Genomic DNA, 15519 nt, shown 5'->3' on the forward strand with positions numbered 1-15519 from the left:
AATAAACACAAGCTCTCTACACGGAATTCTTCTTCATGTTACAGTCAGTGGCAGAAGAGGGTATTATTTATGAATGCAGGGCCTGTAACATGTGAACATGGATTTTGATAAGCCATGCAAAATCTTTAGGAGGCCTGCAAGGGTGATTTAAGAAATAGGAGGAACATCATGAGACCACACTAGAAGAAATGCCTATGTCTAGACAAAAGCTTTAGAGGGTAAATATGGTGAATGTTTTGCTAAGAGTAGAATATTTCTGTCACAGTAATTGTACAACAGCTCATTAAATTCACCGACAGGAAGCAGTAAGTTTGAATTAGAACATGTAAGCAGATAACCTCTATGTCAGGAAATAGAACACAAAATTCCATTTTGTTAATGGATAATCTCTATAATGGATTGTATTATTAAGGCATTATTACTATGGAAGCAAACTACTTTTGTGATTAAAAGAAATTCAACTCACCCTGCAACATGGACAGTGTCAGAGCCAAACAAAATATTAGGGCAAAACAGCATTTGACATAGTTTAACACACTGAATAAAATTCACCCATAAAGATTATGATTTAGTATAATCTATGAAGCCAGTAATTGTGTTCAAAATTTATAGCTATATGTTCAATATATAAAATAATTTCATAAAATAAAAAATTACAAGTTTTTTTTTAATTAAATTTTCATTTTAACTACAGTTTGGAAGTTAACATGGCTTCATTCTTGGGCTAAAAATGGAAAAGAATGTGCTAAAATAAATATAACACATAATAATATTTTCCTCTTTGTAAGCCAAGTATGGATTTTTTTATATGAATAAAATGCCATGATTTAGAGATGTGATAATTTACTTCAGAGCATATCCACTGCTATAGAAATAATTCTTTTTATGAAATCGCCTATTTAAATTGCATGTAAAACTTTTTTTTGTTTTGTTTTGTTTTACAAAGAGTAAACAACTTAAATTATATATCTGAAGTAATCCTTAACTATCTCTCTGTAATTCACTTTCCTATAGTACATATTTGTAATTGCTTCTGCCTACATCTGCACATATGTATGTAGATTATTTTATATATTTCAATGTTTTATGTGATTTTATACATTTCCCTTGGTTATGCCACACACTTTGGTGTTCAGCTATCTATAAAAATTATCAATAGTATTTCATTTCAACCAATTCTGATATTTAACAATACTGAGGAGCTTGGTTGTTTGTTTGCAGATGTTTCATTGTCTGAATAGGTAAAAAAAATGATCTATTTTTAATTCCTAGTTTTTTTTCCTCAAGGGCAGGGCCCGCTTTTTAAATTAACCAAATGTTGATCCATTGTTTTTAACAGCAATTGACTGGCTGGCGTTGACTAAGCCTGATGTTGTGGCCTGAGAGAGTGTGTGTGACTGTCCCAGAGTCACCCAACCAGCTTTCGTGCCTAAGGTAGGACTAGAACTCACAGTCTCCTGGTTTCTAACCTGGTGCCTTCACTTCTAGGCACAATTCAACCCCAAGCTATTCTGTTCTGTTTAACAATACAGCTGTTGATTATGAAAAGCACAGTGAAATCCATTATGGTGACCAAAATCCAATGTGCTCATTCCTACAATTTAGAGGCAATTAATACTGTTAGATCAAAACTAAATAAACAAACAAATCTGGAGGATTATCAAGACAGCAAAGTGATACAGAAATCCCCTTGCTCTCTGTAGCCACATGGGGTCACTTTTGCGATCTAAATCTAAGCCTAAAAATAAGGGATTTCAGTCTGTTGATTTTCTTCCCTTTTTTTCCTCTTCACTTTTTTAAGAGCTATGTGCTGTGGTGTGCCTTTTGTTGTGTTACATTCTAAACCATTTTGATTATATTGGCTGAAAGGCCATACATGAATATTGTTAAGTAAACAAATCCTGAACTGACCTCTAGTTATACAGAGCTCCTTAAAAACAAGAAGAAAATAAAAGCAGTTTGTGGCCCTTAAAAAGATTTTATTCAGCCAGTGGATTTCCCATCAGCTGTGAGGTCTCTGCATCCATTCCCCTTGATGCCCTCTGGACGAGCAATGAAAGAATTTTACAACTCTTGGGCACCATTATATGTCCCCAAGTTTTCTGAAAGGACTTTAAGTAGACAATAAACACAAACGCATCTGATTTATTATTTTTCAAGGTAAATGATCCAGAGAGAGCCTTCACGTTGTGTGACCCTGTTGCCACTACTTGTAATACACAAGCTTTTCACCTTGGCTGCAGCCTTTCTCTAGACACATGGATTTCATTCTTCAATATTAACTGCAGTATAAAAGGTGACTTTAAGCTCTGAAAGGCCACTTTGCAGTTGTGAATTCTGGCCTCCCAGCAGCTCATCTGTCCACAGTGCGTATAAATTTGGAAAAGAGACTATATGCAAGCACAGTGTGGTACAAAGTCATTAGCCACTCTTAAATCTGCTGCAAACAAAAGCTTTATCTAGATCACGGTTTGTAACCTTTTTGTACCATGAAGACCTTTGCGAGTTTGGTGAAGCCTATAGACACTTCTCAGAAAAATGACTGAATTGCATAAAACACATATTGATGCTATTACAAAGGAAACCAAAGATCCTCAATTTTCAAAATATTTTAAGAATAGCCAATATGCATATATTATTAATATAAGTACTTCTTTATTAATCCACTAAATCAATGTCAATGCTTGTTTCATTGTTCGTATGCATGTTTTATGATGTATGCTGCCCAGAGTTGCTTGTTGAGATGGGCAGCTATAGAAATCAAATAAATAAGGAAATCCCCCTTTTTAAGGTGTAATAATTTTAGTGAGGTTTATTGATGTTAAGAAACATTTTATCATACATTATTTTGTTGTCTATCTATATTATTGAATGAAAAGCTACATTTTAGATAGAGATTAGTGAAAATAAAGCTGATAAGGTTCTTCCATCTAAGTTCATACAAGCGAAGAAAGTACATGAACCTCAGGTTGAGAGCCCTTATTCTAGATAGTCATCTAGTACATGTGAATGGAAAGATCAGAATCAACTGCTCTTTTCAGTTTCTCAGGTTCAAGAACCACTTTCCATGAGGAACTAAGCCCATATACTTGAAAATCTCACCATGCATTATCTGGACCCCTTAAACAAAGAACATGAGAATGAGGGGAGATTATATAATGGCACTCTGTAGATGTAATTATATGACATGATTAACTTTACTTAAGCTTCTAAAATCATTCTGGGGTTGAGACTATGGTTAAAGTTGTCTACCTTAGCCACAATCATTACATTCATTACTCCTCATGCAATCTAAATCCATAGACATGGTGAAGTGGGCTGGTAGGAGGGATTTTTTTTTAAATTCAATTTTATTCCATCTATTCAATTTATACCTCATATTAGCAAAAGTCCAGACAGCTAAAAAAATGTTAAAAATCAATATAAGGATTAAAAACATATTATTTGCTTCTCTGATTTTTACACTCCCTTTTTACTGTGGTAAGTACTCAAAACATCTACAAAATTTAGAAACAGATTATAAAAAATTATTAAAGGAAACAATAAAATAAATTGTGTTTATTTATCATGCTTGTATGTAGCTATATTTTATGATGACTTCCAGTGGGTAACAACAGAAGCATACACATCAAATATCCATAGTAAATCAATTTAAGTAATTAGTTTCAAATTAATGAAATTAACAGAAGCACAGTAATGATAGTAATCATGATAATAAACATACATAAAAAATACCAAAGCATCATATAATTACTAGGACTGGGATATTAACAAAATTAACTATGTCTACTATGACTACCAATTAACAATTAAAAGCTTATTGAAATGAGGTGCTCTTCTAAAAGGAAAGACCTGGGGACTAAGTGCACCCAAAGGATTTTATGAAAGAAGTCTTCTCCTACTTCCACAGTGAGAGGCCTCTGACAATAGAGAACTCTTCAGATGAAGTCCCCTGAAAGACAGGAAGTCATACAGATGTTTATTTAAAGATAAGTACCACAGCAAGTCTCTTTGACTTCTCTCTGTTGAGGCTATCTATGTCAAAATTGAACAGCCTTTTCTCAACAAAGGGGGAGAGATACAACATCATTTATCTCCAGTCTACAACACAGTCCTTTCAGCAGTTCCAAGAAGGCTCCACACCCATTTGCACTACTCAGGTGACCCTGACGACACAGATAGGCCTCCAGGTGGCCTCAACAACTCACTAAAAAGTGCAAATGTCCAGCAGTCTGCAAGGAACATAAATCCTTCCATTCCCCACCATCTAATCAGAGCTGAAGAAGCTTCTTGGATGAGAAAAAAGAAAATCCAGTTGCCTTGTGGAAAAGCTCCTTTGGGACAACTATGACCTGGATGACTGAGAATCTCCATAGACATTCTGCCTCTTACATACTTAAAAGCAACACCAAAATGCACATCAAAAGGGAATCCTTTGTCATTTGCCTTTGCTTTGCTCCTGTCGTAGATGTCAGTGTACTTCCATGTAATTACCAGGAATCAAGATTGACTCCCAGAAGTCTTCTTTATTTAATCAAACACTGCATATTGTGTTTAGTAAACAAGTTGCTATCAATGCAGATCCTTCAAGACAGCCATTGGGTGATGCAGGAGCCTTGCTGCTGAATTTTGCACCATCCATTTTTTGCATCTGTCTCCCTTCTAAAAATTCAAGGCTGGCCAAAAGTACAGAAATACTGTAAATAAACTAAAAAGCAAGGCAGCTTTTTAACACAACAACAACCTTCTTCTTGAACCGAAACAAAAAGGGACTGGCGTAAAGTTTCCTAAGTGTTTCTATAGCTGATGGGAGACAAAGAAATGAGGAATCCTTGGTGCTCTCGAGCTTGGTTGTTTTCTTTCAGACATTTCATTGCCAAACTGGGTACCATCATCAATGCTAGCAGGGAATGAGATTTGTTTTCATTTTGTATTCTAGTGGTTTGCCCTGTCAAATGTTGGTTGGTGTGATCTTGGTGGTTCTTTGGTTCCCTGATTTGAAGAATGGTTGCAGGTATTGGGTATGTCTACCCTAGCGAAACTCAAGTATTCTGGCCACCTTATGAGAAGGAAGGACTCACTGGAGAAGAGCCTAATGCTGGGAAAGATTGAGGCAATAGAAGAATGGGACGACAGAGAATGAGGTGGCTGGATGGAGTCACTGAAGCAGTAGGCGTGAGCTTAAATGGACTCCAGAAGATGGTAGAAGACAGGAAGGCCTAGAGGAACATTGTCCATGGGGTTGTGATGGGTCAGACACGACTTTGCAACTAACAACAAAAACAAGCCTAGTGAAAATCAGGGTTAGGGGAGACATAATAGCAGTATCCCAACATTTGAGGGACCACCACAAGGAAGATGGGGTCAACCTATTTTCCAAAGCTTCAGAAGGCAAGACAAGAAACAATGGGTGAAAACTAATAGAGGAGAGAAGCAACATAGAACTAAGGAGAAATTTCCTGACAGTTAGAACAATTAATCAGTGATACGACTTGTTTCCAGAAGTTGTGGGTGCTCCATCTCTGGAGGTTCTTAAGAAGAGACTGGAGAGCCATTTGACTGAAATGGTATAGGGTCTCCTGCTTGAGCAAGGGGTTGGACTAGAAGATCTCCAAGGTCTCTCCCAACACTTATTCTATGTTCTTCTAATGTTTGGGCTGTTTACTGTTAGAAGTTCCTTGATTAGGAAGTTTGGCAGTTCCTTGATTAGGATATAATTTGCTTTTTTATTGTTAGTATAATGTTAATCTCTGTTGATCTTGGTGTTGATTGCTGTTGAGGAGGTTTTTGATCTTTGTGTTCCCTTTTTGGCCTTTTGATTGTCTCTTTTGAATGGTATGTAGACTTGAAGTTCTCATTTGTCCTTTTAACTGCATCCCACTATCTCTCAGTAGCCTGAAGAAGTGTATTGCAATTGTCAACATGGGATGTATCAAAGACCTAGATCATTGAATCTGGCCAGCCCAGGAAGGGTCACATTTATCATACTATACACCATTGTACAAAAACACAATTCGTAGATAGCACAGTGGCTACCTATAAATCCAGTAATCCCCAAGGATCAAATATCACTCCCAGAGAGGACCTGTTCTTTCAGGACGAGTTGAACACTATCTAATTCCTTTCATCTTTAAGTCATATTTATCAATCTCATTGTGTCTGGATTTAACTTCAACTCATTCTCACTCATCTGCCCATTATTAGCAAAAGAAATTTCTCTTCTATTCTGAAACTGGAAGGCCGGAGAGACTGGAAACTGGAAATGTTCCTGCACCAATTAATTTTCAAACTCTTGGCTGGAGATAATGGAATTTATATTCCAAAAAGCTTGGTAGGTATTGGATTATCACCTTGGTCTATATAACCAGGGGGGTGCAAAAGTTATAATTTGGGACTAACACTCAAGGAGTGTCAGTTACGATTTATCCATAAAGTTCCTTGGGCTAGTGCAAGATAGAGTTCACACATCTTATTACGCTCTAAAGTAATTTATCTAGTTTTTGTTTAGCATGTTGTTAAAAACCAAATCAATGTCTTTTCTTTCCTAAATACAATTAAATAAACCAGAGCAATAGTACCAAGTAAAAATCAAATAATGATCTCTCGCTCTTCCTCTGACCTTATGTATTTATTGTAAAACTAAAATGGAGCATGAAGAAGAAGAAGAAGAAGAAGAAGAAGAAGAAGAAGAAGAAGAAGAAGAAGAAGAAGAAGAAGAAGAAGAAGAAGAAGAAGAAGAAGAAGAAGAAGAAGAAGAAGAAGATAATCTGGATAGTGGACGTGGCAGTGCCTGGAGATAGCAGAATAGAAGAGAAAGAACTGGAGAAGATAACAAAGTACAAAGACCTACAAATAGAAATAGAAAGACTGTGGCAAAAGCAAGCAAGGGTAGTACCAATAGTAATAGGCTCCTTGGGTGCAATCCCAAAACAACTGGAGCACCACTTGAACACCATTGGCATTGACAAATTCGCTATTAGTCAATTGCAAAAGGCGGCCTTACTAGGAACTGCTTCCATCCTGCGACGATATCTGTAATACCATCAAACATCCACATCTGCCTATCCCAGGTCCTGGGTAAGGACTCGATAGGTAGACAAAATGCCAAATCCAGTCTGAACATCTGGCTGACTGTGCGATGATCCAAAATAATAATAATAATAATAATAATCCCCCAGTGAGGCACTACCTTGACGTGGTTGTGGGGCTTGTGTACTCTGAGGAAGATGAGAGCTATGCCAGAGGTTCAACCATACTGGACAGGTCTCATCAGAGGAGTCAGACAAAGAGTGTCTCTCCCATAAAAAATATGGTGAGACGTAAATTTCAGAATGCCATACCGGCTCGGACGTCGCCCGGGTTAACAAGGTCCGCGCTAGATATTGGAGTTCCTGGATATCTGGTGAAAAATGGGTTACAGGACTCAGGACTGTTGGCTGAGCAACCAGGGCCAGCAGCTGCAGAACTACTGGAAGAAAAGGTGTTTACCCGTCGCAGATACACAGTGATGGAAAACAAAGAAATAATGATCTGTTACTACAGATCAAGTCCAACAAGAAGAGGATATCTAAAACGAATGCACCAGTTCTGGAAAGAACAACATCCAGAATCAGAAATAACAGAACAGAGACTAGCAGATCAACGCCGATTTATAACACGAAATAAAGTATTCACAGAAACAGAATTGGACGAACTGCAAAGGTTTACCCAGGGCAAAGAAATCAAAGCCTTACCAGAAGTAATTCAGAATGTAGAGGCAAACCAGGGGGAGTTGGCAGTGAAGGAATCTAGCAGAGATATACAACTGTTCTCATTTGGAAACCAGGCACCTCTACCTCAGGAAGAACAAAACCCTCTAACTAAAGAAATAAAAGAATTGAAACAAAGAATAACTGAGCATCTAGAACAGCACAAAAACAACAGAATAAGGCTACCTGCATTGAAGCTTGTTCCAAAGAAACAGCTAGCACAAGCATTAAAAGATGCAAATACTGCAATATCAAGTATAAGCACCAATTCACTGCAAGAAACAAACCAACTAATGTACAGCACAGCTGCAGTTATAACAGAATACCTGGGGTGCAAAATCAACAAAGAAGAAAAACAAACAAACAGTGCACCACAAAAATGGAAGGTTAGACTAGAAAATAAGATCAGCAAGTTAAGATCACATGCAAGCAAGCTAGAACAGATGAAAGAAAAGAAGCTGAAGAACAAGAAGACCAAAGAATACCTAATCAAGAAATACCACTTAGAAACAAGGAAGATCAAGGAAGCACTGGAAATAATAAAGCAACAAATAACAGCTATAGCCAGGAAAATCAGTAGATATGAAGCTCGAATTGCAAACTATAGGCAGAACCTCCAATTTCAATCCAATCAGAAACGTTTCTACCAATCCATCAATGGAGAAACTGCAAGGAATCAGTCAGTACCTGACAAGGAAGAAACAGTGCAGTTCTGGAAGCAGATATGGGATAACCCAAAGAAATACAACAAGGATGCGGCTTGGTTAAAAGAGGTGGATGCAAATAAAACAGAAGTTGAAATGAAAGAACTAGTAATAACAACAAAAATGGTAGAAAAAAGAGCAAAGAAAATCAAAAATTGGTCAGCACCAGGTGAAGATGAACTGCATGGGTTTTGGTTGAAACATCTAACTGTTATACACCCACTCATTGCCAAACAGTTCAACAATATACTACAAGGAGGAGAAATTGAAAAGTGGCTAACAACTGGGAAAACCTACCTAATAATGAAAAATCCAGCAAAAGGGGCAACACCAGGTAACTACAGGCCAATTACCTGCTTACCAACAACTTTCAAATTACTAACTGGTGTAGTAGCTGATGCAGTGCAACAGCATCTAGTTGAAAACAATCTCTTTCCACCTGAGCAGAAAGGAAACCGCCCCAATAGCAGAGGAACAAAAGATCAACTCCTAATAGACAAAATGATCTTGGAAAACTGCAAGAGAAGGAAGACCAACCTGAATGTGGCATGGATTGACTACAAAAAGGCATTTGACTCTCTGCCACATGATTGGATAATCAAGTGCCTAGAAATAACAGGAGTCAGTAGAAACATCAGAAAATTTGTGCAAAGATCGATGGCACAATGGAAGACACAGTTGCAGATCAATGGTGAGAGGCTGGGAGAGGTTAATATCAAGAGAGGAATATTTCAAGGAGATTCATTATCACCATTACTATTTGTTATTGCACTGTTTCCTCTGTCAACAATACTGAATAACTCAGGACATGGCTATCAAACATCAAAAACATCTGCCAGACTATCCCACCTCCTTTACATGGATGATCTGAAGCTGTATGGAAAAACATCATCTGAAATAGAATCGCTGCTCAACACTGTCCGTATATATAGCCAAGATATTGTAATGGAGTTTGGCTTGGACAAATGTGCCACACTTACTATCAAACAAGGAAAAATAGTGAAAACTGAAGGAATCAAGATGCCCCACGAAAATAACATTAAGAGTCTGGATGAGGAAGATTACTACAAATACTTGGGTATCCTTCAAGCTGACAACATCAAGCACACTGAAGTCAAGAAAAAGATTAGAGGTGAATACATCAAGAGAGTGAAGAAGATCTTAAAGTCCAAACTCAATGGAGGAAATACCATAAAGGCAATCAACACCTGGGCAATCCCAGTCATTAGGTACACAGCTGGAATAGTGGACTGGACTCAAGCAGAACTAAAAGCAATGGATAGGCAGACCAGAAAAATAATGACAATGAATCATGCCCTTCATCCACGCAGTGACATTGATAGACTTTATCTACCAAGGCAAATAGGTGGGCGTGGAATGCTACAAGTACATCAGATGGTTGAAGAAGAAAAAATGGCTTTGGAAGAATATCTGAAGAACAATGATGAAGATGCACTGAAATTAGTATATCAGGAAGGCTTACTAACTACTGGAGAGACCAAACTGGCCTACAAGAAAGACCAAATGAAGAACAGAATAGAGGCATGGGAAGACAAAGCACTACATGGCCAATACATGAAAAAAATAGCTGGGAAAGCAGATAATAATAAAACCTGGCAATGGCTAAGAGCAGGAAAATTGAAGAAAGAGACCGAGGGACTAATTCTGGCTGCACAAGACCAAGCCTTAAGGACAAATGCATACAAAGTCAAAATTGAGAAGACAGCAACAGACAGTAAGTGCCGCCTATGCAAAGAAGCTGAAGAAACAGTGGACCACTTGGTAAGCTGTTGCAAGAAGATGCACAGACTGATTACAAGCAGCGGCATGACAAAGTAGCAACAATGGTGCATTGGAAGATCTGCAAAAAATATCATTTGCCTGTAAGCAAAAACTGGTGGGATCATAAAATAGAGAAAGTCATAGAAAATGATAAAATTAAACTGCTCTGGGACTTCAGAATTCAAACAGACAAGCACCTGCAACATAACACCCCAGACTTAACAATTGTCGATAAGAAAGACAAAAGTCTGGATAGTGGATGTGGCAGTGCCTGGAGACAGCAGAATAGAAGAGAAAGAACTGGAGAGATAACAAAATACAAAGACCTACAAATAGAAATAGAAAGACTGTGGCAAAAGCAAGCAAGGGTAGTACCAATAGTCATAGGCTCCTTGGGTGCAATCCCAAAACAACTGGAGCACCACTTGAACACCATTGGCATTGACAAATTCGCTATTAGTCAATTGCAAAAGGCAGCCTTATTAGGAACTGCTTCCATCCTGCGACGATATCTGTAATACCATCAAACATCCACATCTGCCTATCCCAGGTCCTGGGTAAGGACTCGATAGGTAGACAAAATGCCAAATCCAGTCTGAACATCTGGCTGACTGTGCGATGATCGATAATAATAATAATAATAAAGTTGGAAGGGACCTTGGAGGTCATCTAGTCCAACCCCCTGCTCAGGCAGGAAACCCTATACCATTTCAGACAAATGGCTGTCCAGTCTCTTCTTAAAAACTTCCAGTGTTGGAGCATTCACCGCTTCTGGAGGTAGATATTCTTTGAGCATTTTGGAAGAGAGGCAAGACAGCGATATAATGCATACAATCTCCAGCCCATGGTTTTTTTTTCCTTCTTCAGAAATGTCTGAGCTTTGGAGATGCTATAAGTGTACAATGGAATTAGAATAGAATAGAGCTAGAAGGGATCTTGGAGGTCTTCTAGTCCAGCTCCCTGCTCAAGCAGGAGAACCTATATCATTTCAGACAAGTGACTGTCCAGTCTCTTCTTAAAAACCTCCAGTGATGAAGCACCCACGATTTCTGGACGCAAACTGTTCCACTGGTTAATTGTCCTCCTTGATTCCAGGTTGCTTCTCTCGATTTAGTTTCCAACCATTGTTTCTCATCCTGCCCTCTGGTCATGAAAACTAGGAATCATATTTGTACAGGTAGTCTTCTACTTAAGACCACAACTGGGATCAGAATTTCCATTACCAAGCAACATATTTTATTTTTTGTGACCTTTTTCACAACAATTACTAAGTGAATCATTGCAATCTTTAAAAGAATTATGCAGTCGTTAAGTGAATGTCACTTCCCCCATTGACTTTGCTTGTTGAAAGCTAGCTGAGAAAGTCACAAATGGTGCTTACATGACCCTGGGATGCTGCAACAGTCATAAATACATGCTGATTGCCAAGCACCCACGTTTTGATCACCTGACCATGGAGGTAATGTGACAGTGGTCAGTGCCATTGTAACTTTGAATGGTTGCTAAATCATTGGTTGTAAATCGAGCACTGATTGCATAAAGTTGTACATAATTAGGACTAGGTTTCCAGGCACACTGTGTGATTTATTCTTTTCAACCATATAGCTCTTCCATCACTCACATATATGCAGGACACTGCACCAAGTTCATACCACCTGAACTGTTCAGTTATAAAGAAGCTCTCCTACTTTTATAGTAGCCAGTGACATTTACTAGTCACCCAGTGAAATGAAGGGCGCTTGAGTTGAAATGGTATCCCATTTCTTTTGAATCTGAAACATGGTCTCAGTTGTTTATTAAAACTGTAGACAACATGCCTCCAAAGAGTTAAAGCCTTGCAGATGTCTATGAATCAACTTCTCAAGGGAAGCCACATTGACTATTACTGCCAAAAGAACCACCAGTGCATCGGCAACAGTCTGATACAAAACAGTCCAGTGCACAATTTTAACATACAACTCCTAATATTTTCATGCATAGCTTCTTCTTTTTAATTAAAAATGTGTACTGAATAGGTATATGATGAAGTAAATGCTTAAACGTGAAAGAACTGCTTCAACACAAACATAACAACCAAATTGAGGCCCTTCTGAAAATCAGAGATGGAAACCTGATCCAAGTATTTCTTTGACAAAAATTCCCATGCACTATTTTCTACATACCCAAACTAAGCAATCTGCTCTGCACAGTAGAAATTCTGATAAATTGCATATGAATGTTATATTCCTAAGGCTCCAGTTTCAGATTTATCTAGATTTATTTTCCATATCAAAGGCCGTGGTTTTACTGACTTCCTAGAGCTATAAAAAGTTTCATGAATGAAGGAATCCTCTGGGGAAAACACAGGATCAACATTGACCTGGAGGAATATTTTTACTTGAATGGTATTTCCATGTGACCCACATGCAGAGTGACAGCATATTTTAAAGAGACAGCTAACAAGAGCATGATGGCCAGAATTGCTTAATATAATCAAACTACAGAATTGTCTGGTGGGAGATAATGAGAAACACAGATTCACTAAGTGTAAACAATATGGATTTTCCTACTTGCAGGACTGGTTTTATTCAAGTGGGATGAACGCTGCAGTTCTGTTCCTGAGAGTATTTTGCATCAATTTGGACTTTTCAGTACATTTATACTCCTAAGCAATCAACCTACTGAAGCCACGAGATTTACTTCTGGGTAATCATGTGTATATATATATATATATATATTGCATTACTGGCCTCTTATCTCAAACAGTTGTGCCAGCACAAGCCCGTGTATGTTGATTCTAAATGACGCCTGTTGGCTTGACAGCAATCCTATGTACATTTTACTTAAAGTATGAACGTCTATTTCTTTGTATAAAAAGCAAATATTGCACCGTTGCACATCACCCATCATCACAGGTCTCACTTCTGAGTGAAGTTACCTAGGATTAAGCTGCACCTCTCCAAGGTGCCACAAGATTTGAAACTAAACCCCCATTGCAAATGCAAATTGTACAGCTGCACTGAAGTTTGCTTGCTCTTTTTGCACTGACGGGGCTCCTCTTCAGGAACGAGAAGGAAGTGGAAAGTTAGGAATCATGGATCAGTCAATTCCCGATTTCTAAATCAAGTTTCCTATCAAGCCATTGCCTCCAACCGAATTCCCACGAGACACCACTCACCCGAGTCCCGTTTGAGGAAGAATTCTGTGACATTCAGGACTTGCTACTCTACCAGCACAGCTGAGCCCCTGAAAATACCTATTGAATGCCAGCGCAGATCCTATTTTCCGCTCGCTGAACCGCTATCTAGAAATGTGCCTTGCAAGGCTTTCGGGTATGGAACGCAGGGATCTGGAAAGGCTCAACTCTCTGCAAGGTATAAGTAGTAAACAAACAGAACACTAAAGCAGCCGCTGGCTTGCTTTTCTGTGGCAAGTCTCAAAACAGTCTCGGATGAAATGCCAAGGGGAGAAGCGGGGATGAGGAGAGAAAAATGGGGGGGAACCCCCAAAGCAATCGCAAAATACTTACGCCCAAACGTCTGCTCCTAATCTTGACATACCCTTGCTTTACGATATCATTAAAATTAGAAGCCATCCCGGGTTACGGCGGACGAAGGTGGGCTGGAGCAAAGTTGCAAACGCAACCCAGTTTGTAGCTGTGGGTGCTGGTTTGGCTTCTCGCTTGGCTGCCGTTTGAACTCCCCCCACCCCACCCCTGATCGATCCGTCTTTGGGATAAATCCTCCAATCCTGATCCAGAAGCTCGGCAACCCGTACGACTGTTTTCCTGCTCTCTGCCTCTCTCTCTCTCTCTCTCTCTCTCTCTCTCTCTCTCTCTCTCTTTCTTGCTCTCCCTCTCTCAGAGAGAGAGAGAGAGAGAAGGGTAGCTTGAACGCCGCCGAGGTCGCGGCGGAATGAGAGGAGGAATCAGCCCAAATTCTCTTCCTCCTCCCGCCTCCCCAGTTCTTTCTTTCTTTCTTTCTTGACTTCCCTAGTAGGGATGCAGGAGCAACTTTCTATCCTTGTTCCACTCACTTTTGATAGGACAGAAGTAGCATCGGCAACTAGAGAGGAGGAGGAAGTGACAATCCTATAGAATAAAAGGAAAAGAGGTGGGGATCTAATTTCAAGATCACTAAGCTTCCACTCCAGGAACTTTGCCCAATGCCAAGAAGGGACTGCCAGGATGATAAAAATAAGTCTTGACCAAGTTTCCTTAAGCTGCTGTCCTTCAGTTGTGGCGAGCAATAACTTCCATGAGAATTGTAGTTCAACACATCTAGATGAATAAATAAATGTTTTCCCCCCCCCAGAAGATATGGAGTGCATTTCCTGCAGTCTGTGAGAGCAGGCAGCTATAATAAATGTAAATTAACAATAAAATAATAATTTCCTCCATTATGAGCTGCTCAGGGATTGTTAATGTTGAATTTTTTCCTGAAAAGTATTTAGTGGACTTGGAAGAAGCAAGATGGAAACAGCATCAATGCATTTGAAGTTTGGCATAACCAAAATGAAAATATCAGGGATTGCCAAAGACATAAACAAATGGATCATTGAACAAATCAACCCAGAATTCACACTCAAGGCACAAATGGTTAAGCTCAAATGATCTTACTTTGGACTCATTTTCTGAAAAAATTAGTTCTCTGGAGAAGGTTCTAGTGCTGTGGCTGGTGAATGGAATGAAAAGAGGATGACCATCGCCAAGAAAAATGGATAACCAGTTACAGTGGTGATGGATCCACCATTGAAAGATCTGAAAGGCCAGGTTAAGACCAGATTGTCATGGAGAAAAATCTACCTATGTGGTCAGTAAGAATTGATACTGACTTGATGGAACATAATCAAGTATGTCTTTAGTAAGATATACAAATGTTGGAAATATTGCCCTTTATATTGTAGGATATATTAGATTCTAAATCTAGATAAATTAAACAATATAAGGCCCATTTTGTTAAGGTCATCCTAACTGGGTAATCCTTTCTCCTTTAAGATATGATATTTTCTCAAGAGGACATATATAATGGTAATATATCAATAATACCTGAAAAACTATTTGCAAAGGAACATGATTTTCTAAGAAGTTGGAGGGAAGAAAATATGAACATCAGTGACAAGAGATGTTGGGTTCCTAGTGTTTTCACAACCATCCTACTCTCACCATCATTTATTTAAAAAATAATGTGTTCTAACATGTGTTCTGTATCCAAGGAGGATTGTAAGTACTTATATTGTCAATGCAATGAAGATTCTGCTTCACACACCTTGGGTTCAAAGAAGTGCTGATTGCAAATTCTGGAGCT

General features: G+C 38.6%; 1 protein-coding gene across 4 annotated transcripts in view; it reads right to left on the reverse strand.

Annotated features, from left to right (window-relative positions):
• DOK5 (docking protein 5) overlaps positions 1-14264 on the reverse strand; it is a 59206-nt gene extending 44942 nt beyond the window's left edge. The window contains exons 1-2 of one of the 4 annotated variants that reach the window (XM_039343927.1): positions 13392-13443; positions 3903-3952 (exon numbers count right to left, since the gene is read on the reverse strand). Coding sequence is in view for 2 of the 4 variants with exons in the window: in XM_039343924.1 (XP_039199858.1) it covers positions 13743-13808 (66 nt within the window). In the remaining 2 variants the exon portion in view is untranslated. Of the gene's footprint in view, positions 1-3902; positions 3953-13391; positions 13468-13742; positions 14216-14248 lie in introns of those variants that run through there. The other 3 variants (XM_039343926.1, XM_039343924.1, XM_039343925.1) reach the window with 3 other exon arrangements.
• Positions 14265-15519: the final 1255 nt, after the last annotated feature.

This window comes from Crotalus tigris, unplaced genomic scaffold (genome assembly GCF_016545835.1).
Source record: "Crotalus tigris isolate CLP2741 ecotype Arizona unplaced genomic scaffold, ASM1654583v1 scf7180000017881.257975618366:2651188, whole genome shotgun sequence".
Taxonomy (NCBI): Eukaryota; Metazoa; Chordata; class Lepidosauria; order Squamata; family Viperidae; genus Crotalus; species Crotalus tigris.